The 24,377-nt window shown below is 44.3% G+C and overlaps 1 protein-coding gene across 2 annotated transcripts; it reads right to left on the bottom strand.

Annotated features, from left to right (window-relative positions):
- Positions 1-1,240: 1,240 nt before the first annotated feature.
- nrd1b (nardilysin b (N-arginine dibasic convertase)) lies at positions 1,241-24,264 on the bottom strand (the record flags this gene model as incomplete). Of its 2 annotated transcripts, XM_080877758.1 has the most annotated exons (31): positions 1,241-1,840; positions 1,963-2,052; positions 2,469-2,676; positions 2,752-2,835; positions 3,675-3,727; positions 4,218-4,265; positions 5,655-5,793; positions 5,922-5,953; positions 7,349-7,511; positions 9,873-10,000; positions 10,674-10,824; positions 11,198-11,249; positions 12,101-12,220; positions 12,558-12,644; positions 13,427-13,550; positions 13,647-13,751; positions 13,982-14,036; positions 15,663-15,721; positions 17,018-17,138; positions 17,289-17,366; positions 17,876-17,945; positions 18,433-18,506; positions 18,809-18,866; positions 19,126-19,248; positions 19,579-19,674; positions 19,796-19,869; positions 21,038-21,191; positions 22,240-22,321; positions 22,448-22,706; positions 23,136-23,339; positions 24,145-24,264. In XM_080877758.1, 30 exons carry the CDS (start codon positions 23,324-23,326, stop codon positions 1,634-1,636), a joined length of 3,285 nt encoding a protein of 1,094 aa, XP_080733884.1. In that variant the 3' UTR covers positions 1,241-1,633. The 2 variants fall into 2 exon arrangements, with proteins under 2 accessions (XP_080733884.1, XP_080733883.1); XM_080877757.1 differs by lacking the exon at positions 24,145-24,264 and having other exon boundaries at positions 23,136-23,359.
- Between the last annotated feature and the right edge of the window lie 113 nt (positions 24,265-24,377).

Genomic DNA, 24,377 nt, shown 5'->3' with positions numbered 1-24,377 from the left:
GCTGTCTTGCAAACTTCAAAGGAAAGACGAAATACTTGTGGAACAGTCACTAAGGGATCATTGTGTTGTGTTCATCCATGTGTCCAGTTTTTGTATTGCTTTTTGTTTTTTGGTTCATGCATTAGGTGGGTTGCTCAGTTTTGTTTTACTAAATGTTTGAGCTCATACACGTGTTTTAAACAAGTCGTATGTACATTTAACTCGGTACTACTTGGACTCAATGGGTATTTATGTATTATCATCTGGCTCGCCTTTTTCCTAGGACCAGTCCTGTATTTGCATTTGGGCCCTTTTTTCTGAAACGCCATCTACGCTTGATAATCCACATAATGACAGGTAAACACACCTGTCGGGCTTAAGATCACAAGCACACGTTTGTATTATGACTTCAAGTAGCTGTATTCCTCAAAGTTAAAGTGTACTTTACGATGTCAGTCTTAGTTTTACTGTTTTTTAACTAACTTTATTTTTACTTTGATTTGGGTTTTTTTCACTGTTGTATATATATATCTATATATGTATATATATATATATATATATGTAGAGAGAGAGAGATAGATATAGATATATAAACATATATATCTATATATATGTGCCACATATATGTGGCACTTTTTTCAAATGTAATTTTCTCATAAAATCAATTAAACAAACACAAATATATACAGGCAAGTGGCGTGCCGGCACAGCAGTGCAGGAAAAAACGCAATGCAAATTCATCTCCGACTGGTTAGAGAAGTGTTTGTGCTGCTCAAGGACATTTAGTCCACTGCATTGAAATGGAGCTGTGACCCTCTGAGGTGATCAGGCTGAGTCCATTGTCTGATTATATTAACAGTAAACTTAAGTAATGAGATTGATAACCTTTTTAAAAAGGCACACAAATGCAACAGACTACCTAAATAACTAATAAAACAACGAATCAAATACGGTGATAAATGTGTGGACTACTGGGGATAAAAAGGCGAGAAAGAAGAAACAGTTCTCCTGTGCGTCCTTTCACATTATCCAAGCATATGTTAAGCTTAACACTGCATGTACTCCCACTCATTTAAGCTCATATTCTAGCTAAGAGTTATTTTTATTAGTGGTTATTCCAATTTCTAAACTGCAGGATTCCAAAAATCTGAGGATTTATTATAGTTTTTATAGTCAGTGATATTAAGGGAGGTCAATGATTGCCTTTTTTGTCTGCTTTATTTCTGATTTTTTTCCAAATGAAAACAAGAAGTTGGAGATGAAATATGAAATGTCTTTAAATGTTTTATTACTGAAGGACAAACTGAAGCATGGAGTGAGCATAACAGGAAGAACACGTGTGTGTTTACAAATAAAATAATGACTTTATTGATACCACAGCCCTGAGTCATCACGCTGCATTCATGTCTTGTGGGAAAAATCATTATTTCACAGTTGAAAGCTACAAGGAGGGGAATTTCATCGGACCCATGAAGGTGCCATGATTGTAGTTTTTCTGGACTCTTTGTCCAAAACTGACCTGAAATCTGATTCTCAGAGCATATTAGTTCCCACAAGAAGTGAATGTAGCACTGTTGTAACCAATCACAGAGAGGAAAAGGACACAGCAGAAACATGACCAATCAGTAGGCGTTTCACTTTTATGGGGTGTAGCCTAGTTGATGATTTTGTGGTAGGGGTTGAGGGGGAGGGAGGAGGTGAAAGCTCTGATGTCGGTGATGAGCGTGGTGTCCTGAAGAGATGGCGACGAGGTCGGCACAAATGTCAGCTCGCTCACTTCACCGTAGGCCGAGGACGAGGTAGCAGAATCTGGGCTGCAGGTGGTGCTCTGATCACCTTCCTCCACGCCGAAGCCGACCACCTGAGTGCAGACAGGAACAGGAAGGAAAATAAAGAGTGTGACTTTAACAACTCAACTTTACTGAAACAGCTTGTTTCTTACAAACGCAGCTCAGAGAGAAATACTGCTTCCTGTTTACTCACATGCACGCTGAGCTTCCTGCTGCTGTTGTTTCTGTGCTCCAGGAACCAGGAGACCAGCTCCTGTTGGGTGAACGTCTTCAGAACCTCAATCTGCAACGCAAACCACAGTCGGTCATCAACTGGGACCAGAACCAGCAACACAGCCTCTCAGCATCAAATTCCCGGGACAAACTCGCAATAGATCCATCCATCCCTTTCCTTTCTCCAGTTCAGAGTTTCAGGGAAGGAGGAGCCCATCCCAGCTGTAAGAGTGAGTGGTCGGTAGGCCATTCACCAGCACTGGCACGGTCACTGGCTGGTTTGGTTAAACCTGAGCCTGTAGAACGTGCTGAGAGAAAACTTCATAGCATGACTTCTGGTAAGATTCACATTCATCCATCTCAACTTAGCTGGGATAGGCTCCACCTCCACTGCAACCCTGAATTACATAAACAGAAAAGAGACTAGGTGGATGGATGGGTGGATGTTGGTAAAGTAACATGCAGATGCAGAAACATGAGCGTCACCTCCTTGTTGAGCCGGTCGAAGACGTACTGCTGCGTGACCACCTCGAACCAGTTGCGGTCCACCTCCTCCCCCAGGTGTGCGTCCTCGCACTCCTTCAGCTTGATGAGCGCCGTCACCTGAGTCCCAAAGGCCTCGTCGCTCAGACCCGACAGACACTCACCGAAACTCACCAGGAACTCCTCGATCTTTGCCTCGACGAACTCGGAGCTGTGAGGAGGACCAATAGAAGCATTAAACTGGCTCACCTGAAAACCTCAGCTAAATTCACACAGGTATCCTCACCTGAATTTTGTGGCTTGAGTTTCCACGGTGACGGAGAATCCAAGCACACCCGACGTGTTCCTGCAGGTGGGGTACACCTGGTACCTGGAAGTCAGAGGTCAGCAAGTTAAAAACTCAGTGATGATGTGGGGAGTTCTGCGTTTTAGCGCCCCCTGCTGTTTCTTTGAATGTAAAAGCAGCTCACACCCCATTCTGTGTGACACAGATATGAACACGTGATCGTTTGTTATTAAAGGTTTCTGATTTTATTCAGCTGACGTTAAGGTGGGATCTCCTTTCCTGTTGGCTCAGGGTGGAGAGTTGTTCGCTGATGGAGGTTCTCATTATCAGTGATTGTGTTGCTATGGAAACCTGTTTCAGGAAACCTGCTTTATCAACATGATGATTATTATTATTAACCTTAATTTAACCAGGAAAAGTCCCATTGAGATTAAAAACCTCTTTTTCAAGGGAGTCCTGGCCAAGAGGCGACAACATGTTGAAATTACAAAGCTACATACATATTATAAATAACAATTACATTTTAAAAACATTTTTCTCTGGCTCTCTCAATCTGGACTTAAAAGCATTTAATGAAATAAGATCTGCTATCTTCCAGTCTTTTTGCATCATGTTCCATGTGAAACGGGCAGCATAAGTAAAATCCCTCTTTCCCAGTTCAGTTCTTGCAAATGGAACATTGAGCAAAAAAAGATCGCTTGAACGCAGGCTGTAAGAAACAGTACTCCTCCGTGTGAGCAGATCGCAAATGTAGGTGGGCATTTGTCCAAGCAGGGCCTTATAAATAAAGATGCACCAGTGAACAAACCTCCTGGAGGACAACGAAGGCCATCCCACTCGAGCGTACAGATCACAACAATGGGTCAAGGCCCATTGATGCTGTGGTTTGAATCAGTGTGACAGTTAACCGGAAGAACACTCACCCCAGCGTCTCCTTCGTCCTCAGGAAGTCGAAGCAGGGCTCCTCCATGTGCATCTGTGAACACACACATAAACTTCAAACAGGAAGCTGTAATGAGTTCACTTCCTGTAGTTTCAGTCAGAATACGTACCAGTGAACAGGTGTTAGCTTGATAAAATTAATGTGTATGAGGTGTGATCTAAAAGCTTCATCACTTCACCCAGATTTAAAAACCCCACTTGCTTAAACCTGGATGATCTTTCCTTGAAGGCGGTCTCTTCTGAACCTTTTAAATATCTTCCTGTTAGTCCTGTGCTGACCGCCCCTTCCTCACCAGAGCAGAGGCTCGTGTTTGCTCTGCGAACGTGTTTGAGGTCAAATCACAGGGTGAGTGGTCAGAGCAGGTGTACAGGGAGACGACCTTAGAGGGGTGATCGTCCATCTTTACATCGGCTACAGGTTCTTATGGGTGGAGTCACAGAACTTTGTGAACCTGAATGATCTGGATTTATTCAATTTGCTTCTAAATGTTAAACTTGTGTTCAGTGTTTGAGGCGACACTCACCACCATCAGCTCCATGAGAGCGTGCTCTCTGAGCTTCTTCAGCCCGGACTGCAACACACACACACACACACACACACACACACACACACACACACACACACACACACACACACACACACACACACACACACACACACACACACACACACAGAATTAAAGCCCAGCAGGAAGCAGCTGGTTGTGATTGAAGGTGATACTATCAGGAGACCGCTGCTGGCTTCATGCCCCAAATTACAGTTTTTTACAGACGCTAGGACACATTTCTCAATACTTAGGTCACTTTTGCAAAACTCTTCACACAATCCTCCTAACTGACCGTCAGCTTGGCAAAGCAGTTCATTCCACATTCAAAATGCACTACAACTACCAAAACACTTCATTCAGGTCTCAAATAAAAACATTCCTCCAGAACACTAGCAAAGGTTGACAGCCGACAAACACACTTTGTCACCCACAAAACAATGACCTAAAAAACACTAACAACATGTAGCATTACACAGTGTTTTCCTGTGTAAAACAAGGACACATCTCTGTTTATAATTTCAATATATGTTACTGGAATGAATCAGACATCATGCAGAATTCGTTAATATTTGTTTATGTATTTTTATTTTTTTGCACTAAGTAATCCCAAAATACAAGAATTTGTATACACACCATCCACTGATACACATACAATAGTAATGCTAATCTACTCCATTTCTGGCTGGGTCCATGTTTACATCACAAAACAAACCTATTCAGCAGTTATCTCCTTTTGTAATGAAATTGAAGGAGTAACAACTGTGTAGATGTTCATCTACAATGAGAATCAGCTGTGGCTGGTTAAACTGCATTTTTAGATTTAAAATATGTTTCAATAAAATATTGCTGTTGGATTTTGCTGTCTTATTCAGTTTTGCATTATGTTATTGTTTTGAAGTTTAACAGTTTTGAAAACAGTATGTAAGTACATGCAAAATGTCCTGTACGTACAAAGATTTTTGGCAGTTGTTGTGTCTGAGTGAGAAAATAATTCATGAAATTTGAGAGATGTAGTCATTGAATGCATTTTGTGCCAAAACAATGATAACTGATCCTCAGTTTAGCCCACATAGACTTCTGTTGTGCTCACTGTGTGAGGAGTTTTGCAAAAGTGACCTAAGTATTGAGAAATGTGTCCTAGCGTCTGTAAAAAACTGTAAAATAGAGGATGCTGTAAAGCAACTTGTGGCGCTGTGATGTCCCCGATACTCGCACTAAGGCATTTTACTGAAATAAAACCACAAAAATATAAAAAATAGAATTATATCTGTTGTCTTGAGCTCTTCTATCAAAACCAGGATGAACATCATGAAATTTACAGTTTTGTTCATTCTGGACGAGCTTGAGAGTGCCCCCTATTGGACAAAGCGGGAATCAGCAGTTCTGTGGTGTTGTGTTTTTTGTTTTTTTTACCTGGTAGTAGACGGTGACTTCAGAGTTGGCGTCTCCTTTGTTGAGAGATTTCACTTTGCAGAGATGATGTTTCAGCGGCAGCTCCACCACCCGGAACAGCACGGGGACGTCTGCAGGCAGCGGCTGGAACTGCAGCTTCCTGCACACAGGTTGGTGTGACATCAGAGCAGAAAGCTGAACTCTTCCCTGAATCTGTAAAACCTCGCTGACGTCATTTAGAGGACTGAAGATGTCTCTGTGAACTGATGAACAGCAGCAGATACTCACTCAGTGAAGTAGCGCAGAAACTCTTTGGACTCCTGTGGGAGGAAATGACATCATCAGTGAGCTCAGACCTTCAACCTGAACTAAATATTCTTCTACTTGATTCTGATCTGCACATCGGTGGCGTTTCAACACACCTCGATCTTTGTAACCTGTTGCGGTTGAAGACACAATCAGGACTTAGAGAAGCAGAGATTCTAGAGTTTAAAAAAAAATAAACTTCCTAGAGAAAACAGCATTTTCTGTACTTCCTGTTTCTTCTTCTTGTATAGCAGCGCCGCTGTGGAGGTTTTATCTGTTTTGATGCATATTGTTTAGGAGGAACTCAGTCCCAGGATACACGCTGACAGACTTTACCTTTAACCTCAGCTCTGTGTGCGTGTTTGTCTATGTGAACCATGTTTATACATACTTGTGAGGACCAAAAATTGGAATGCTACTATACTTGTGGGGACCAACAGCCCTTTTGAGGACAAAATGCCCTTTCCCCATGAGTTTGAAGGCCTTTTTCAGACTCTAAATGTGGTTTTAGTGTCAGAGTTACAGTTGGGTTATGGTTAAATTTAGGTTTAAGCTGAGGATTAGTCATTCATTTTTCATGGTTAGGGTAACCGGCTAGGGAAAGTATTATGTCAATTAGGCTACGTTCACACTGCAGGCGAAAGCACATCAAATCCGCTTTTTTTGACCCTATGCGACCCATATCCGATCATGGTATGACAGTGTGAACGGCACAAATCCGATATTTTCAAATCCGATCTGGCTCACTTTCGTATGTGGTACTGATACATATCCGATGTTTTAGAAAGCGACTGCTGTTTGAATGGTGAAGTCGCATTAAATCCGTCTTTTACGTCACTGACAGAAGACAGACGCCAATTATCAGCGCCGGAGAAGCGCCCAAGAAGACATCGCGAACGCTTCCTGGCCATCCCGTGTAGATGTCAGTGAAACTGCTGGGAAGACAACGTTGGAGAAACGTGAACATTTTATTTGTACTGAATAATCTGCAGATTCTGACAGAAATCACCAACTATCCTTTGAAGCACCGCTCCTCTAACAGCAATAAGGATAATTATTAGGTTATCTACATTATTATTATGTAAATAACAAAATAACTTAAAGCAAAAACTTGGGAAACGTGAAGTCCGAAGTCTTTATATTAAGGGCCATCTGTCAAACAATACTGTTTGCTCTGGGTCTAAACAGAGCGCGTTGTGTGTGACGTCTTCTTTTGCGCATGCGGGCCGCTTTGAGCGTTCACACTTGAGAGCGTTTGCTGTCGCATTTTATTTGTAGTGTGAACAAGCAGACAAAATAATCGGATTTGATCAAAAAATCGGATTTGAGCATTAAGACCTGCAGTGTGAACGTAGCCTTAGATGTCCTCACTATATGAAAACAAGTCTGTGTGTGTGTGTGTGTCTCACCGCACTAGTGAAGTTTCCCTGCACCAGCCCCTCAACATAAAGCTCTGCCTTCAGCCCTCTGACGAAGGTCATCAGGTCGTCGACAGTGAGACCTTTTGAGACTGCGCGATACTTCTGGATGACGGACCAGCGGCAGTGCTCGAGGATCAGCAGACGGATGTCTCTGCAGAGGAAACACCACACTGATCACATCCACCTACAGCTCCACTTTAGACTGAGTCTCTCTCCTCAGAGGAAATGCTCAGTTTGGGAGCCGATACTGATCAAACCCTCAGAAATACAGAGGAAATACACACAGTTACAGCAAGACTGCAGACACAACACCCCGAGGCTTTCATTATTATATCTGGAGACTTTAATCATGCCACACTGGATTCTACTCTGGCTGCTTTTCACCAGTTTGTGAATTGTCCCACATGGAGCAACAGGACAATTGACCTACTGTATGTCAATGTGAGAGATGCATACAGTAGGTCAGACTAGGGAAGTCAGACCACAACCTGGTTTACCTACAGCCACAATACACACCCCTCGTCCAAAGGCAGCCTGTCACAACACGCTTAATCAGGAGATGGACCCCAGAAAAGGAGGATGCTCTGAGAGACTGCTATGACACCACAGACTGGGATGTGCTTCTGAGCCCACATGGTGAGGACATAGAGGGGGCGACACACTGTCTGACAGACTATCTCAACTTTTGTGTGGACACGGTCGCCCCTGCTAAGACGGTACGGTGTTATCCTAATAACAAACCGTGGGTAAAACAGGAAGTCAAGGCTGTCCTCAACAGGAAGAAGAAGGCTTTCAGGAGCAAAGTGAAGGAGGAGATGAAAGCAGCACAGTGGGAGGTGAAAAGCTACAGCATGCCCAGGACTCACTACAGTTCGCATACAAGGCGGATGTCGGAGTGGAGGATGCCATCCTGTACCTCCTACATAGAGCCCACTCACACCTGGATGGGGGAAAAGGCACAGTCAGGATCCTGTTTCTTGACTTTTCCAGTGCCTTTAATACCATCCGGCCCTGTCTGCTCCAGGAGAAACTGGACAGGATGCAGGTGGACCCCTGCCTGGTGGCTTGGATCTCCGACTACCTCATTGACAGACCACAGTATGTCAGGCTGAAGGACATCACGTCTGACACTGTGGTCAGCAGCGCAGGAGCACCACAGGGAACTGTGCTGTCCCCTCTTCTCTTCACCCTGTACACCTCTGAGTTCTGCTATAACTCTGAATTATGCCATATTCAGAAGTTTGCAGACGACACAGCCATCATGGGGTGTATCTGGGATGATCAGGAAGAGGAGTACAGAAGTCTGGTGAGGAACTTTGTCACATGGAGTCACACAAACCACCTGCAACTCAACACCTCGAAGACCAAGGAACTGGTTGTGGACCTCGGGAGGTCCAGAGCAGATCCACTGCCGGTTCAGATAGAGGGAGAGGAGGTGGTCAACAAGTACAAGTACCTCGGGCTGTGGGTGGACAACAAACTGGACTGGTCATGCAACACAGAGCACCTGTATAAAAAAGCCCAAAGCCGACTGTATTTCCTCAGGAGGCTGAGGTCTTTTAACATCTGCAGGAAGCTCCTGAGGATGTTTTACCAGTCGGTGGTTGCTGGAGTACTTTTCTATGCTGTGGTGTGCTGGGGGAGCAGCACAGCAAAGAAGGACTCATCCAGGCTGGAGAAACTGATCAGGAGGGCTAGCTCTGTGGTCGGCATGAAGCTGGACACTCTGGTGACAGTGGCAGAGAAAAGGACATTAAAGAAACTGTTGGACATTATGGACAATGCTGGGCATCCTCTGCACACGGCCATAGTCTGTTCAGTGACAGGTTGCTTCTCCCAAAGACAAGAACCAACAGACTTAAAAACTCCTTTGTCCCACACGCCATCAGACTGTTTAACTCCTCTCTGGAGGGCAGAGGGAGGGGAAACAGGAGGACAAAGGAGGGGGGAACAACTAAGCTGTAGTGCCTTTTCACTGTGAAATACTTTTTGTTAATAACCAACGGTGCAATAGACTTCAATACTTGAAATGTGCAATTCCCTTGTATTCTTATTCCTATTTATTCCTTTTGTATACTCTTTATTTATATATGTCTCTGTATTTATATGGTATTCTGCTCACATTCTGTAACTTTGGTGCTCTGTTGGTGCTGTGCTATTTGGAAACCGAATTTCCCAGAGGAATCCACCTGAGGGATTAATAAAGTTCTATCTTATCTTATCTTATCTTATCTTATCTTCTTAAATGTACGAGCCCACATACTGACATCAGTGAGCATGCTCTGACTGAGCACGGGGCAGAGAACATGAACACAGCTTGATGGAAATCACTGGGAATCGTTTATTTGATGGAAAAGTTTCTGATTAGCTTATTAAAATGTGACACGATTTGCTGTTAAAACAGAACAGAACTGGTTCAGGAGCAGCTGTGCCTCAGAAGGTCATCCACTAATCACTGGTTCAACCCCTCGCTCCTCTAGATACTGAACTCAAAAGGCCTGTGTGGACGTACTTGCCCAGCCTGTCCGGCTTGATGAGGATATTGAAGTAGGTCTTCTTCAGCTGCTCTGAGAACATGGTGAAGACGCTCTGCTCGGTGCTGAAGTCTGCCAGCTGATCCACGATCAGCTGTAGCAGCAGCTGGAAGGAAAACAAAGCAGCTGAAATGATGTTTAACACTCCGACTCGCAGATATCAAACCAACTTCATTATTGTGTGCTTTCATCTTTAACTAACAGATACCCTCACAGTCAAGTAGCATCGAACTACTCTCAGCAAAATTCAAACCTTCACAACAAAAAAGCTGATGAGACCTGCATAGAGCACTCACCCATGTGTTTTGTAGAGACTTTTATCTTTTGGAGATTATTTTTTTCTCTGTGTTATTGTAGGTCTCTATACTACAATATAGAACGTGTTGAGGCGACTGTTGTTGTGATTAGGCGCTGTATAAATAAAATTGAATTGAATTATCAGAGAGACCGGCACTCACAGTTCCTGAAGTTTGTGAGAATTCAGTGACACGAAGACGGTGGGATTTTATTTTATGGGGCAACCCTTCAGTAGTTTATCACATGTGACTGGTGATGATTGAAGTTTAAGTTAATTTAGAAAAAGCTTTAGTATAAATGCCTAAATAAGTACCTGCTCATCTGGAGGACACTTCCTGCAATCTTTGGTTTTCAGAATAAAGAAGATAAAAGCCGAGATGGAGACTGTCAGAGCTGCAAGTGCTGACTCTGCAGGTTCATGCAGAGCAGGAATAACCTTCATACCAAAATGTGTGTGTCTGAGTGTCTGTGTGTTTCCTCACAGGCAATTTGTGGTTGAAGCCTTTCAGCCGGATCATCAGTCCGTGCTCTCCGGCCACCAGTTTGTACTCCAGCTGAGCCACGTCGGCCTCGTAGGCCGGCTCTGCCAGGTTATGAGCCAGGATGTTCACGAAGAGGTCGAAGAGAACCAGGCTGAGGAGGAGGAGAAGAGAGAGAGTTACCTTCATCATCATAATCATCATCGTGATCATCTCAGAATGTGAATGAACTGCTAGATCTGAATTCTCTACGTGTCCGTTTGAACCACGTCAGACCGAGCGCAACTCTCACTCTGAGCTGTGATCGCCACGCTCTGCTCACCTCTCTGTTCAGAACTCAGTGACTGCATCGACAGATTTAGAGACTTTAGTGAGGCTCAGCCCACTCTCCATCTGTGCCGCTCAAATTTAACAAATGCTGAATATGTAGCACACAAAGCTATGTTTGTGTCAGTCACTGTTTCCAGGTAACACTGTGCTGCACTGCAGGTGGATCTAATATGTTCAGGTGTGTCGGTGGCTCTTACTTCTCTGGGCTCTTCTGGATCATCGGGGAGATCAGGTGGAAGCGAATGTAGGCTGAAATAAAAACACATCAGTGATTATTTATCCAAACAGATTCTGATACAGCTGACTGTTTCCAGCTGTTATTGTCTTGCTGATTCGTGTTTTGTGTAACTGTAGGTATAAATACAGTTTTTAATTGAGTTGACATCACACCGCATCACTCTTATTTGGATAAAGTGTAATGACATCAAGTGTCCACAAGACACTGCTGTTCCACCTGCTTCCTATCAGACATGTCCTGATAAAATTGAGCTTTAATGCCTGAGCAGTTTTCAGGTGGATAGTTTAAACTGGTCTGTCTGATTAAACCAGTATAGATCTTATTTATGGTTTAAACTTGGACTGAAACACTGACTGAAAGTTTTTACTCTGCAGGTCGTCATCTTTGTGCTCAGTGCCTGAAGATGCTGCAGACTCAGCAGAAGTCAGACTAGCACATTAACTCCTCTAACTCTGCCGCACTCGCTCACTGTCAGACACAGACTGTAAATAAAGGTGGAAGCATTTCCTTAAACAGCAACCCTTTCTAATGTCCAGGAGGGGGCGACTCCTCTGGTTGTAAAAAGAAGTCTATAAGGAAGTGACCCTCCTGCTCAGCTGCCTCTGAGCTCAGGAAAGTCTGTCCTGATAAGTTTCTGGTGTTAGGTCTAAATCACAAAACACAAACTTCATTTTGGTCCCGTTAGAGTCGCAAAAGACCAGGCAGCAGGAGAGGATTCCGGGCGGGGCTAAACCGTGATGGCTTTTTTGTCTTACATGAAGGTAAACGTGAGATTATTTGGTTCTGAATTGTTGGTTGGTCCAAACTTTGGTTTCCCTTTTCTGGTTCAGCTCCATCAGCAGACCTGGCCGGCCCAGCTCACCTTTGGGGATCTTGAACTTGTTGTCCTTCTTGTACCACAGACAGCCGCGCTCGCTGTTCACAATCCTCACAGGATACTCTGTGTCCGGACAGTCAGACGTTTTCAAGGTGAAATCCGTTGCTGCAGAAGCGACAAAAAACCCAGAAGATTGAGTTTATTGGTTGTCAGTAATGATGCTGTGATGACTGAAACACTGAAACGTACTGATGTACAGCTTTACGCTGTGATGTTACAGGATGTAGAAATTGTTTTATTTTTATTATTTAAATTCTTAAATCCTGACTGATTTCAGATCTAAACTTCTCCAAAGGCTGGAAACTTGTTCCCGGCTTTGGTGTAGGAGTCTAAGATGCACATCTGAACTTTTCAGCCTTCAGCTGATCCTAAATCAGCTTGACGTGGACTCAGCCTGAGCTGCTCTTCATCATCTGAAGCTGCCAAATGCGTTTACACTGACCGATGAATTTGTTCTCAGCAGGCAGGTGGAGTTCAGGGTTGAGGTCAAAGTCTCCAGCCCAGCGCTCAGCCCACTCCTCTGGGATATCTGACGAGACAAAACAAACACACCCACATTTAGCGACAAACAGGAAGCAGTCACAGGGTCAGACTGTCACCGCCGAGGACCCCCTGAAACTTTAAACTCTGCGCTAACTTCACACCACTTAATTCTGATTGGCTTGTCCGGTCACTTCCAGTCATCTTTATTATGATGAAGAAACAGGAGTGCTGCAGTTTGCATGTTCCTCCTCTCACAGCCCAAACACAAGCATGTTTGGTTCACAGCCGAGTACATGAAAACATAAACAGCTGATTTGCATTTAGTCTAAATTACACTGGATCTGGCTTTTTTAAAATTTTGAGCTATCAGGCTGCTGTACGTTTATTATTACGTTATTTATTATTTTAAATTTGGGACATTTACACAAACAGGTAGGACTCAAAGTCGCCTTCACAGCTTTACTCTGTTTCAAAGCAGACATTTACTCCATAAATGATTTAAAATTGCACGTATCAGTAATGTCGACACAACAAATTTTGCAGCTTCATGCACACAAACGTTTTTTGTTATTTTGTTCAACTGTTTGCTGAAAAACTAAACTAAACAGTCGTTTTACCTCAGACCTCCACGTTCTCGAAGGTGAAGTTTGATGTTACTATAGTAGCGTATAAAAATGGTCTGTGTGAGTTAAGTGATGAAAATAATAAGCGCTTCATGCCCTCCCAACACGACGACCTCCCCCTGCCTCAGGGTCAGGGTTAGCTTTTAGCTACGCGCTCCTTGGTGCAGACTAACAGAGTAACTGTGCTGTGGTTAAAGCGTCGTACCCTCCACGCTGTAGCAGGTACCGAACCATTTCTCTTTGAGGAGGCAGCAGCCTTCGTTTTCCGGCGACAGCAGCAGCAGATTCGCTCTGTCGGGTTTCAGCAGGGACAGAGCGGCGTTGATCACCTGACAACACAAACAGTTCACTGAGAGCGTAAACTCTACACAGGACAGATTACTGCACTGATTCTGGATCAAGATCCGGATCACGGTGATGCTCACCTGGGGGTCGTACTCGAACATGAGCTGGTCTCCGGTCAGGAAGTCCTGTTTGGGAAACAGCTGCATGTTCTCGCAGATGTTCTCCACAAACTCGATGGGATCCGTCTGCCCAACACAATTGGAAGTGAGCGTTTCACAGAGAAAGACAGTAAAGAGTGAAGCTCATCATGAGGAGTTACACAACGCTTGGCTCTATCGTTTCTGTCCTACTCTGTCTCTGCTGTCCCTGACGAAGCGCCTTCTCCTCCTCTGAGTGTCTACCTTCAGCCTCTGCTCTCCTCCCTGAGCTCACATCACTTCAGCCTGACTGTGTGTCTGTGGTGCAATACCTCTACCTGTTCCTGGTAGTGGAACTCGTTGGCTTCGATCTTCTGAATTTCCTCATAGATCCTGAAAAATAAAGAAAGCAGAAACAGAGGATTTCATTCAGACAAAGAAAAAGAAATAAAAGCAGATAAAATAAAATAATCTCAGAGCTCGGTGACTTCGTCCCAGATTAACGCTTAAAAAGATTTTTTTCCTGGACGTCATTTTTCACAAAGTTTGATGACATCATAGCTTCCTCAACAAGTGTCTGGCTCCTCCCACCAGAAGTGCCATGTCCCCTCATCACATAACATCTGACTTCAGTGTGTGATAAGAACTCTGCCCTTCACTGAAGTTCTGTTTAAGCATCTTTTACAGAAGAAAATTAACAATAAATCGATCCAATTACGGTGCTTTTCATTACAGATGGGATTCTCTGATTGGATGTGGTACTGCAGACTGTGTGTCTGTTAGTGTTAGTTTATCTAATGAGTGTTAGTTAGATTAAAGCCGTTCCACAGTTTTATTCTCAGACTTCAAAATAATCCTTCCTTATGTTAAACTGGGTCTAGCCCTGCGGTTCATCCTGTCTGAAAAGTGATGCTTTAGCTCCTCCCACTCCAATACAACTTTCTTCTGATTGGACAGCTTCTGAAAGCCTGCAGAGGGGCTGGAGCTTGTTAGCACAACCCACTCATCTGGCCAGTGTGAAAGTTCTAAAAAACAAACTGAACCTGAACCTCCTCAGATCCATCTGAACACGCCAGAGTCTGAACCTGCAGCAGAAACTGTAGATCTTCTCTCATTTCTGAGCGTGCCGTGTCTGAAAGAAATCTGTGACACGGTGATGTCAGTTCACCGAGGTAACGAGCAATCTGAGCTGCTGGCTCACAGAGACTACTACACATACACTGACCTCGTTATTACTACGGTTTAATATGAACATCCAGCACTGCAACAGCAGATACAAAGCAAAACATGTATGATGCCTGTATGGTGTATCGGAATGTGAGCATGTGCAGCTGAGTCTCTAAACTCTAAATAGACAACTTAGGTTAAGTGATGTGTAGAAGAAAGATCTCCTGTCCAGTGTGGGTGTGGTTTTCAGTGAGAGGATGCCTCTTCCTCACTAAATGCTGTAGCAACACGCCGCACGAGGACGAGGGAACAGTAAGTTCAAACTATCAGACGCTCATGGATCATTGCATGGATCATCTCAGCATGCTGCTCACAATGATACAGAAACTTACATGGAGATAAAAGAGAAACGACACAAACATGTTTGTAGATTTAAAGATGAGTGACGGTGGACGCTGAGTGGATGGTGTGCGGTGGCGTGATCATACATAAATACAATGTCAGCAACAACACACCTGATTTTCAACAGAAGAATGGTGTAATGGAGACATCTGCTGAGCTCTCACTTTTCAACCAAACGTGACAGATTTTAGCTTCTACATCTGAGCCAATCAGATGTCAATTAGAGCTCTAATCAACAGGAAGCTGCTCAGAGGGAAAACAGGAAGTCACAGCTGGAATTGGGCTAAATTCACACCTTTGGAACAGCTTGCAAAGATGACTTATAGTCTTTCAACAACAACATAAATCCTAAATAGAATTGTTTTTAAATGATGATGACCAGATTTGACCTAGAAAGCATTGTCTATGGACGTCTGCAGCTGAGATGGGAATTAGGTTTTTAAGCCTGACCTCTGCTGGGGGCCCAGAGTCTGCAGCATCTTCAGATACTGGAACACAAAGTGGACGACCTGCAGAGAGAACAGCAGCACGGTGAGGCCCCAAACCTAAGCTTTTACATCAGCAAACACATTTTTGTGTGTGTGTGAGCATTAGGGCTGCCACAAGCGATTATTTTGATAGTCGACTAGTCACCGATTATTTTTGCGATTAGTCGACTAATCAGATCATCATCCATTGGACGTAAAACGTACAGCTTATTGCACCAGCAGCATCTGCTCTTATATAACTATCATTAGCTTACAGCTTTAAGTGTTTAAGGTCTGTGCTAACTAAAAATAAAGACAAGATGATAGTTTATTAAATTTTAATGAAATTTGAAGATTGTTTCGGTGAAGTTTAATAAACTCCTTGCTATCTAAAATATAACAGGACACTGGAGTAAATTCTGGAGCATCTCACACTTCTGATAATCAGTTGTCTGCTTGACGTTTATTCAGCTGTGTAAAAACTATAACTTTAATCTCAGCCAAACTGATTTACTCAGGAACAAATAAAATACTAAAAAAAAGCCAAACAATAACATTGTTAAGTTATCTAAGTGACTTATATATATTTAACCTGAGTAGCGAAAGACGGCGGTGGGTTTGAAAACGATCTGCCGGGAGTCCGGTGTTCTCACGGCTCTAGTTAGCCTTGCCCCCGGCTCGCTATCGAGCTAGTGGGTAACAGACGTCTCCGAAAACGTCGGAGCGCTTTTGAAAATATTTGGTGTCTTGATAAACTGAGCAGATATTTGAGGTTTACACAGTTACATTCTCGCCTGAAAATATGTTAAACGTTTATTTTGTAACCCAGAAAGAATAATAAGAGTAAAATTAAAACTAGCAAGCTGCCGCCATTGTTGGAAACTGAGCTGGGCTGCGCTATGAATTCTGGGACACAGTTTCTTCTTCTTCTTCGGGGTTTAACGGCAGCTGGCATCCTTGTACATGCAGTGCTGCCATCTTCTGTTTCAGTCCGTTATTACACTCTTAAATCCTACTACTTATTCCTGCGTCTTTTGGGATCTTACAAAGCTTCAAACGACGCGTCGACTATTAAATCAGTCGTCGACGATTTTGATAGTCGACGTAATCGTGACTAGTCGACTAATCGTGGCAGCCCTAGTGAGCATGTACTCATATCTTTGTGGCAACCAAAAATTAGAAGTTTAATATCTTTTAAGTTTTTTAAGTTTGAAGGCATTTTTGAGACTCAAAATGTGGTTTTAGTGTCAGGGTTACAGTTAGGTTATGGTTGTGGTTATGGTAAGGGGCTAGGGAAAGCAAGATATGAAAACCCAACATGTATGTATGTGTGTGTACCTGGTAGAAGTTCTGGTAGCCCTGATCAGTGAGAGTGATGGAGATGGAGAAGATTGAGTAGGTGGTGTTCTGGTCAAAGCCGGTCTCACTATTTCCTCCAAACAGAGCCAGAGCCCAGCATCTGCACACACACACACACACACACACACACACACACACACACACACACACACACACACACACACACACACACACACTCATACTTATAAACACAGAACACACACACAGGGCAGTGCCTTCCTTCATTCACACGTCTGTTTTCATGACTCACTTCTTCCTGAGCAGCGACAGGATGCTGCCCGTCCCTTCATGTCCGATGAGCCAGGAGATGTAATGAAGAGGCTTCACTCTGACACAGGAACACAAACAAACGTGTTCACACACTCAGCTGTGAACATTTCAAATGACCGAGCCGCAATCCACATACACACAAACATCAGACTGGACGTTCAACACTACAAGCTTTGTGTGACGGCGGTCTGCGATGATGTGAGGATAAAGCATTTAAGAGTTCAGTGATGTCAAAGCGAGTGAGTGGTCATCGTGTTTTCTGAGTATTTCCTGATTGAGAACACGTCTGAATTGGTCTATTTCCTGATGCACAAGGAAAACTTTCAGATTCATTCAGGAGAGTAAACAGCTTCAAACTGAGGATTCGTCTTACTGATGGTGACTATGATGTTAGACAACAGCCACGTGCACTAGCCAGGCTGCGTGTTACGATCAAAATGGTGATCAGTGATTGCTGTGCAATGAAATCTGAGTGCGAGCTGACTGAGACTCCTGCTCTTTAACTTGTGATACATCCTAGCCAGCTGCGCTGAACAGTCGAGGGTTAAAGGTCAGAAAGTGACTCACCTGTAATGCTTCCCCTGTGGCGGGACGGCCCAGCTGATGGTCAGAGCATGAACCTTCCTCACAGGCACCACTGCAACACACAAGCAGTCTTCATCAATCCCAATTTCTCACTGAAACATCATTACTATCAGAGTTTCAGGACGTCTCCATGGAAACAATGTGGGAGGAAACCGAATGGCTTCACTTCCTGGAACTCTGCTGTCAGGTGATGGAAGACTGGCCAGTCAGAGAGGGGAAGTGTTATCTAAGTGTTATAGTCTTATTGGCCCGAGAGATTGACATTAGTGATTACAGATTGATTCTGATAAACTGTATTGATCAGGCAGTGGGTCTCCTCCTGACTGTGAGGTGTTTAGATTTAGATTCAGATTTCTGCCTCTCTCAGTTTTACTAAGGACGACCTGATGCTGAGCCACAGGTGATAAACCAGGTGCTACAACAGGGACAGGAAACACACCTGGAAGCAGCAGGTGCTCATGCTCCATATTCATAACCAAAGGATTGCTGCTAATAATAACAACAACATGACATAAAAATCAATAATCAGTATGAGTCACCTCTGTAGAGTTTGTTAAAGGCCGGCGTGTCAAACGGTTGCTGCAGGTGAGAGAAGTCAGGTCGAGGTTCACCGCTGGAAACAAACACAGGCACGTTGACGTAATTTCCATTACTGATCCATCTGATCAGCACTCTGTCCAGTAATCAATATCAATAAATATCAAACCTCTTCACTTTAAACAGATCAGGTAAGAAGCTGATCAACAGGTTTAACTGATGAAAGAACTCATCATTTATTCATTTAAAGATTCTGATGATCACTGTTTATTAATTCTACACAGAACAAAGTTCAGGGTTTCTACAGCAACACGTGATTGGATGCAGACATGTGACATCACCTAAATATTTGTGTGTGTGTGTCTGTGTGTGTCTTACTTGTTGGGCACCCTGATGAAGATCTCCCTCACCCACTCCTCCAGCGTGTCCAGAGTCTCTGAAGAACACAAACACTGTGATCCAGCTGTTACAGAGCTCGTTTCTATCCGCAGTTTCAGTTTAAAGCTGAACTTTACTCTATAAATAAACAGCGTTCAGTCCAGTCTGTTGGCACTTTGTGTTTTTGCTGCTTTCTGTGACACATTAGGAATAAACAGGTGCAAGGCTGAACTCAGCTCATCAGCAGGACAAGTCCTGCCCACAGACTCAGAGTGAAAACACGTGACAGACCGGCATGGCGGCGGTTCTACTGTTACCTTTGGACTGAACAGTGAGTGTCATGTACTGAGCTGAGTAATATCTCCTCCAGAAGTCCCTGAGCCGCTCGTAGGAGTTGATCTGCTTCTCTCGGGGCTCGTGCTTTAATGTCTGAGCGTTACCTGACAGGAACAAAACGACACCTGTTAAACACAAAAATCTGTCCACAACCAACAAGTGTGTGCAGGTCTGCCTGGGCAGGAAACACAATGCAGCAGGTGCAGCAAAAGAACTGAAAACAGACCGAGCAGATTACAGGCTATGAGCCCAAGCCCACTGATTTAGACATCTGTTAAAAACGTGTTACTACACCTTCATGAAACGTTCCCTGTTACTGAGCCCTGATCAGACTGAACCATCAAACAAAGCCAGTGGAGTCAGCTTGTGTGTGTGTGTGTGTGTGTGTGTGTGTGTGTGTGTGTGTGTGTGTGTGTGTGTGTGTGTGTTCTCACCCCAGCAGAACTTGCTCATCGGGTGTCCCGGTTTGGCCAGACTCCCAAACAGCATCTCCTTCCGGTGGGAGTCGGACGGCCTCGCCAGCTGAAACTCTGAGTATCAGAGGACAGGAAGTGACATCACAGAGGGAGATGTAAAGAGAGGGAGGAGAAGACCGCGAGAGGGCGCCGTAATGTATGGCAGATTTTAATATTTAAACATGTTTGGACTCACCGCTGTCGACAGCCTCCACCTCTCTGTCGACGGCGTCCTCGATCATCAGAGGACAGATGAAGAACTGAGCCCACCTGAAACGCAGACAGGACGTCAGAGCCACAGCTGGTGTGTCAGCTGAGACTGAGAAAGGCAGCAATATGTGTAGTTTAAATATTGTGTCCAACAGTTTGTCTGGTAGGAGAGCTCAGTGTGTTATAGGACAGTTTAAGCTCATGACACTAATGTGTGTGATTTTTACAACGACCAGGCGGCAAGAGTGTAACAGTTAAGCTGCTTTTCCTCCTTTTTGTAAACGGCGACCCTCTTCATTTGAAATGTTAACATTTGTCCCTGAATGTTAAGGAAATGTCTGCCAAGCAGAGGACATGGGAAACAAATAAGCTGACGACACTGCAAAAAAACAATTTTCAAGAAAGTAAAAAACCTTGGTTATGGACTTTTTTTCTATTCTATTCATATTCTTAACAAGCAAGTTTTGCATAAGAACATTAAGCTCAATCTAGAAAAAAATGTCTAGCTTTTTCTCAATAAGATATTTCAGCTCATTTCCAGCTTTATTTACCAGTTACAGGGTACACTGCAAACACAGCTTTGCTTGAAATAAGCCAAATATTCTTAAATCTGACAAAATTGTTTTGTTTTGACAAAAAAAAAAAATCTGCCAATGGGGAAAGCAAATGTTGCTCCTTAAAATTAGCAAATTAATCTAACCGTACTCTTTAAATAAGAAAAATAATCTTATTCTGGAAGAACGAGACAACTTTTCAATTTAAGAACTGTATTTGACAGCTGAGAGCGGCCGGCCTGGATTTGAGCAACCGCTGCTGGCAGATTTTTCTTCTCAAAACAACACAATTTTGTCAGATTTAAGAGTATTTGGCTTATTTCAAATAGAGCTGTTTTTGGCAGTGTACACACAGAGAAAGCAGAATGTGGGAACTTTTTAACAGTTTCTGATATTTCTGAACCACAAATACATGTCGGGAAACAGTGGGTATAACAGCTTCTCCATCCTCCAGATCGCTCGTGTCCTCAGCCGTCCGTCTGTCCGCTGCTCTAAAAACAGCCTCAGGACAATGTTACCTCACAGCGTCTGCAGTGAACAGCTGACCTCCCATCAGAGGTCCAGATGGCCCAAAGAGCTTCCGTCCGCTCGCAGCGAGGGCGCTGCCTTCACACGCCTGAAAGCTCACAGCGGATCCCACGAACAGCAGGTAACAGGAAACCCGAGGAGCTCACCTGTCGAGCGCATCTCTGAAATGCTTCCTCTGCACATCGAACTGAAAGATGGTCCGCTCGCAGTCTGTGGAGGCGTTGTCACTGCCGCCGTGCTTCTTCAGGAAGGCGTCGAAGCCGTTCTCCGCCGGGTATTTCTCACTGCCCATGAACACCACTGAGGAGGAGGAGGAAGAAGCACAGAGCGGTCAGAGCATGTCTCTGCTGGCCAATCACAAGTTGCCAGCAGCTCCTGGCAACTTGTGACCCAATCCTGGGTTTAAACTACGTAATCGTCTGTAGGTCCAGCAGGTTAACGTGTTAACGTTCAGATGTTTGAGGCTCCTCACGGTGATGTCTGGATTATTTCAGGCTGCTGGTGAAAGCAGCTACGTGGGAAATACCACTTAAAAAGTCAGTGCCGCGTCACCACGCGTCAGAACAACCTGTAAGAGTCAGACTGTGCTGATTTGTGCACCCAGATGTTCCCTTTGCAGCAGGAAGTCTTTAGCTTTTTAAACATTTCTCATAGTGAGGACTTCCTGATGAGCTTTTGGAGGCTCGGATCGAAGCCACACAGGCTGAACTGACCACGTTTACAGCTTCTTTTTCCAGCAGTACTCATACAAGTGAAAAAAAGCATGTTTCTAATATTTTGGCAGCATTTTAATATTAAAGTTTCTCCAGTGATTTCAGTAAATTCATGTTATTTACTCATAACTTACAACAGGTACTGCTAACAGAGGCAAGTTCGCATTTGCATTTTAGCTTCTGAAATAAAGTCTCTTTGTGCTGCATCATCAGGATTCTCCTGAGGCAGTGAGGCGGGGTTTAGTGACACTGTTTAAGGGATAGCTGGAGCTGCACGATTCAACAATGAAAGCACGTGGAGGAAAGTGAGGACTTTGCAATCCCTTCTGAAAACATGGATGTTTAATTTGATTCCAGCTGTTGGCTGGACTCCTCCTTGTCTCATTGGCTGTGAGGGCCAACGCAGCTGTATTCATGTGAGTGAGGCGAGGTGTACGATTGCTTCGTGTTTGGTGTGAGCACACCGTGAGAGTGGGTAGATTTGGGTGGGTAGGTTTGACGCTGGAAACAGACACCTGATGATGACTGTTCATTGACTTTAACATCTCATTAATAAAGCTTTATTCTAATTAAAACCATGGATGATCGTTTGTAAGACAAGCTCAGGTGATGTTTGCGATGACGTTCACACTCACTGTGCTCCAGGAAGTGTGCGAGGCCGGGCAGCTCATCAGGGTCACTGAAACTCCCCACACCAATGCACAGAGCTGCTGCAGCCTGAAAACACATAAGGGTCACTGCCGGTGGATCTGTCACAGAGAGCTGATGTAGTTAAACTGTTTTTGTTCAGAGACACTCCAAGGAAGAGGATGAGCCTTCATCACCCATCCTCCACACACCCACCTGCTTCTCAGAGCTCTTCTTCTTCTTCACTGGGTTCTCCTCTTCCAGCTCTTCAAAGTCGCTGTCCTGCTCTTCCTCTGCTCTGTCCCCTTCTTCCTCCTCTGAGCCCTCACCTGAGTCCCCTTCATCTTCTTCCCCGCCCTCCTCCTCTTCCTGCTCTTCCTCCTGCTCTGCCGACTCTCCATCGCCTCCCTCCCCGTCGGCCCCACTGAAGTCGGAAATGAGGAGTGCTCGGAGGCCGTTGCTCAGCTCGATGTATCTGCAGGAGACCAGAAGAGTTTATACAGTGAACGCTCAAGTAACGTCACACCTGGATCTCAGGTAACAACTTTAAACACTGACGTTCCTGTCAGAGAGGCGTCAGACTAAACTGAGAGAAACAAAGTGCAAAGCCTGAAAGAAATGCAGAAACGAACACTAATTTTCTGAAATGAAAAATAAAATGAACCTTCAGGAGGACCTTACAAAAATAACAGCCTGGGGGGGGGGGGCAAAACAAAGTATTTCTAACAGTTCACTGGCTGGAACACTTTTGTTTCAACCAATCACAGGTAGGAGTTCACTTGTGAAGCAAACACCTGAAATGTGAAATGGAGGTCTGTGGGGTTAAACTGTCAGTTGGACTCAGCAGTTTTCTGGTTGCATTTGAACCCTCATCATGGGTTGAATAAATGCTTGTGTCACTCACCTGTATCTCTTTGGGTCACTAGGTGATTTGACGATCTCTGGGTCTCCCTGGTCGTCTACAGTGGCTCTTTCCTCCCCGTCTCCAGCAGCCACCTGAGCCCTGGCGCCCTCTGGGGGCGGAGGCTCACCTTGGTCTGGCGCAGATGCTGGACTGGCAGCACCAGCACCACTCGATTTGCTGGTCTGAGGCATTTTGGAGAGTCCTCTACAGTGAGACACACACATTAACAAGTTATCAATGACTAATTCACTGGAAATAAATGTATCAGCGCTGACTGTGATAATCGGCATAAACTGGTCACTTTTCTTTAGGACAGCGTGGGAGAAACATGAATCCAGACTGTGCAGATTTTATTTAATCATGGATGTTATTGGAATCACTTCATACATAAAACTAAACTCCTAATTTACAGAAAGAATCAGCATCAAGTAGCCAATAATAAAATACTATATATAGATTAAATGAATGCCGAATTGAAGAACAACGCCTCCTGCTTTGAAAAGTACCTCGGGTTTTATTTCAGCAAGTAAGGGTTTTCGGTAAAAGGTAAATATCAGATTTTATGAGGGAATTTTGGTGACTCGGCATCGTCTCTCGCGAGAACAACGTTGAACGTTAACAAGGATTTAAATTGAGCGGAAGCTCATGTGAAATCCAGTTTATTTAACTGCTAGCTTCCCCGTTATGAAACTAGCGGAGGCACTAACGGGTTGACCGAGGCAGCAAACTCCATATAACCGCCGACGGCGTCTCCGCAAACACACCGAGCTCCGTGAGCTTCAGGTGGAGGCTCTGCCGGCTCGTTTCACAGCTAATAAATTCAATATACTTTAATCCTAGCGGTTAGCGGACTGCTAGCTACTCCAGATACTCGGAAGTAGCGTCAGCCAGCCGCCCGGGCTGGGTAGGTGGAGGCTGTGTGTCCGTCAGCTGGGAGCAGCTTCACTTGGACTCCAACATACGGACGATAGGAGCCGTTTTTACCTGCCAGGAGGAATAAAACACTCACCTTCGTCTTTGAAGCCGCCGAAGTTTAAGAGAAGTAGCCCGGTACTACCCAGCTGGTCAAAACAAGGCCTCTGATTGGCTGAGGTCACGTTAATCACAGAAGACTGGCCGTCTGATTGGTTGCCACTAATCGAGCTGTAAAGCTTGTGCGAGAAACATGCTGGGGAAGGGGGTACCGGTAGTAATATAATAATTAATAAATTATAGATGCCTCCTGTTTGTCACAGTCTCGGT

The sequence above is a fragment of the Rhamphochromis sp. 'chilingali' genome (genome assembly GCF_963969265.1).
Source record: "Rhamphochromis sp. 'chilingali' genome assembly, chromosome: 3".
NCBI lineage: Eukaryota > Metazoa > Chordata > Actinopteri > Cichliformes > Cichlidae > Rhamphochromis > Rhamphochromis sp. 'chilingali'.
This window is presented reverse-complemented; position numbering and strand designations above follow the sequence as displayed.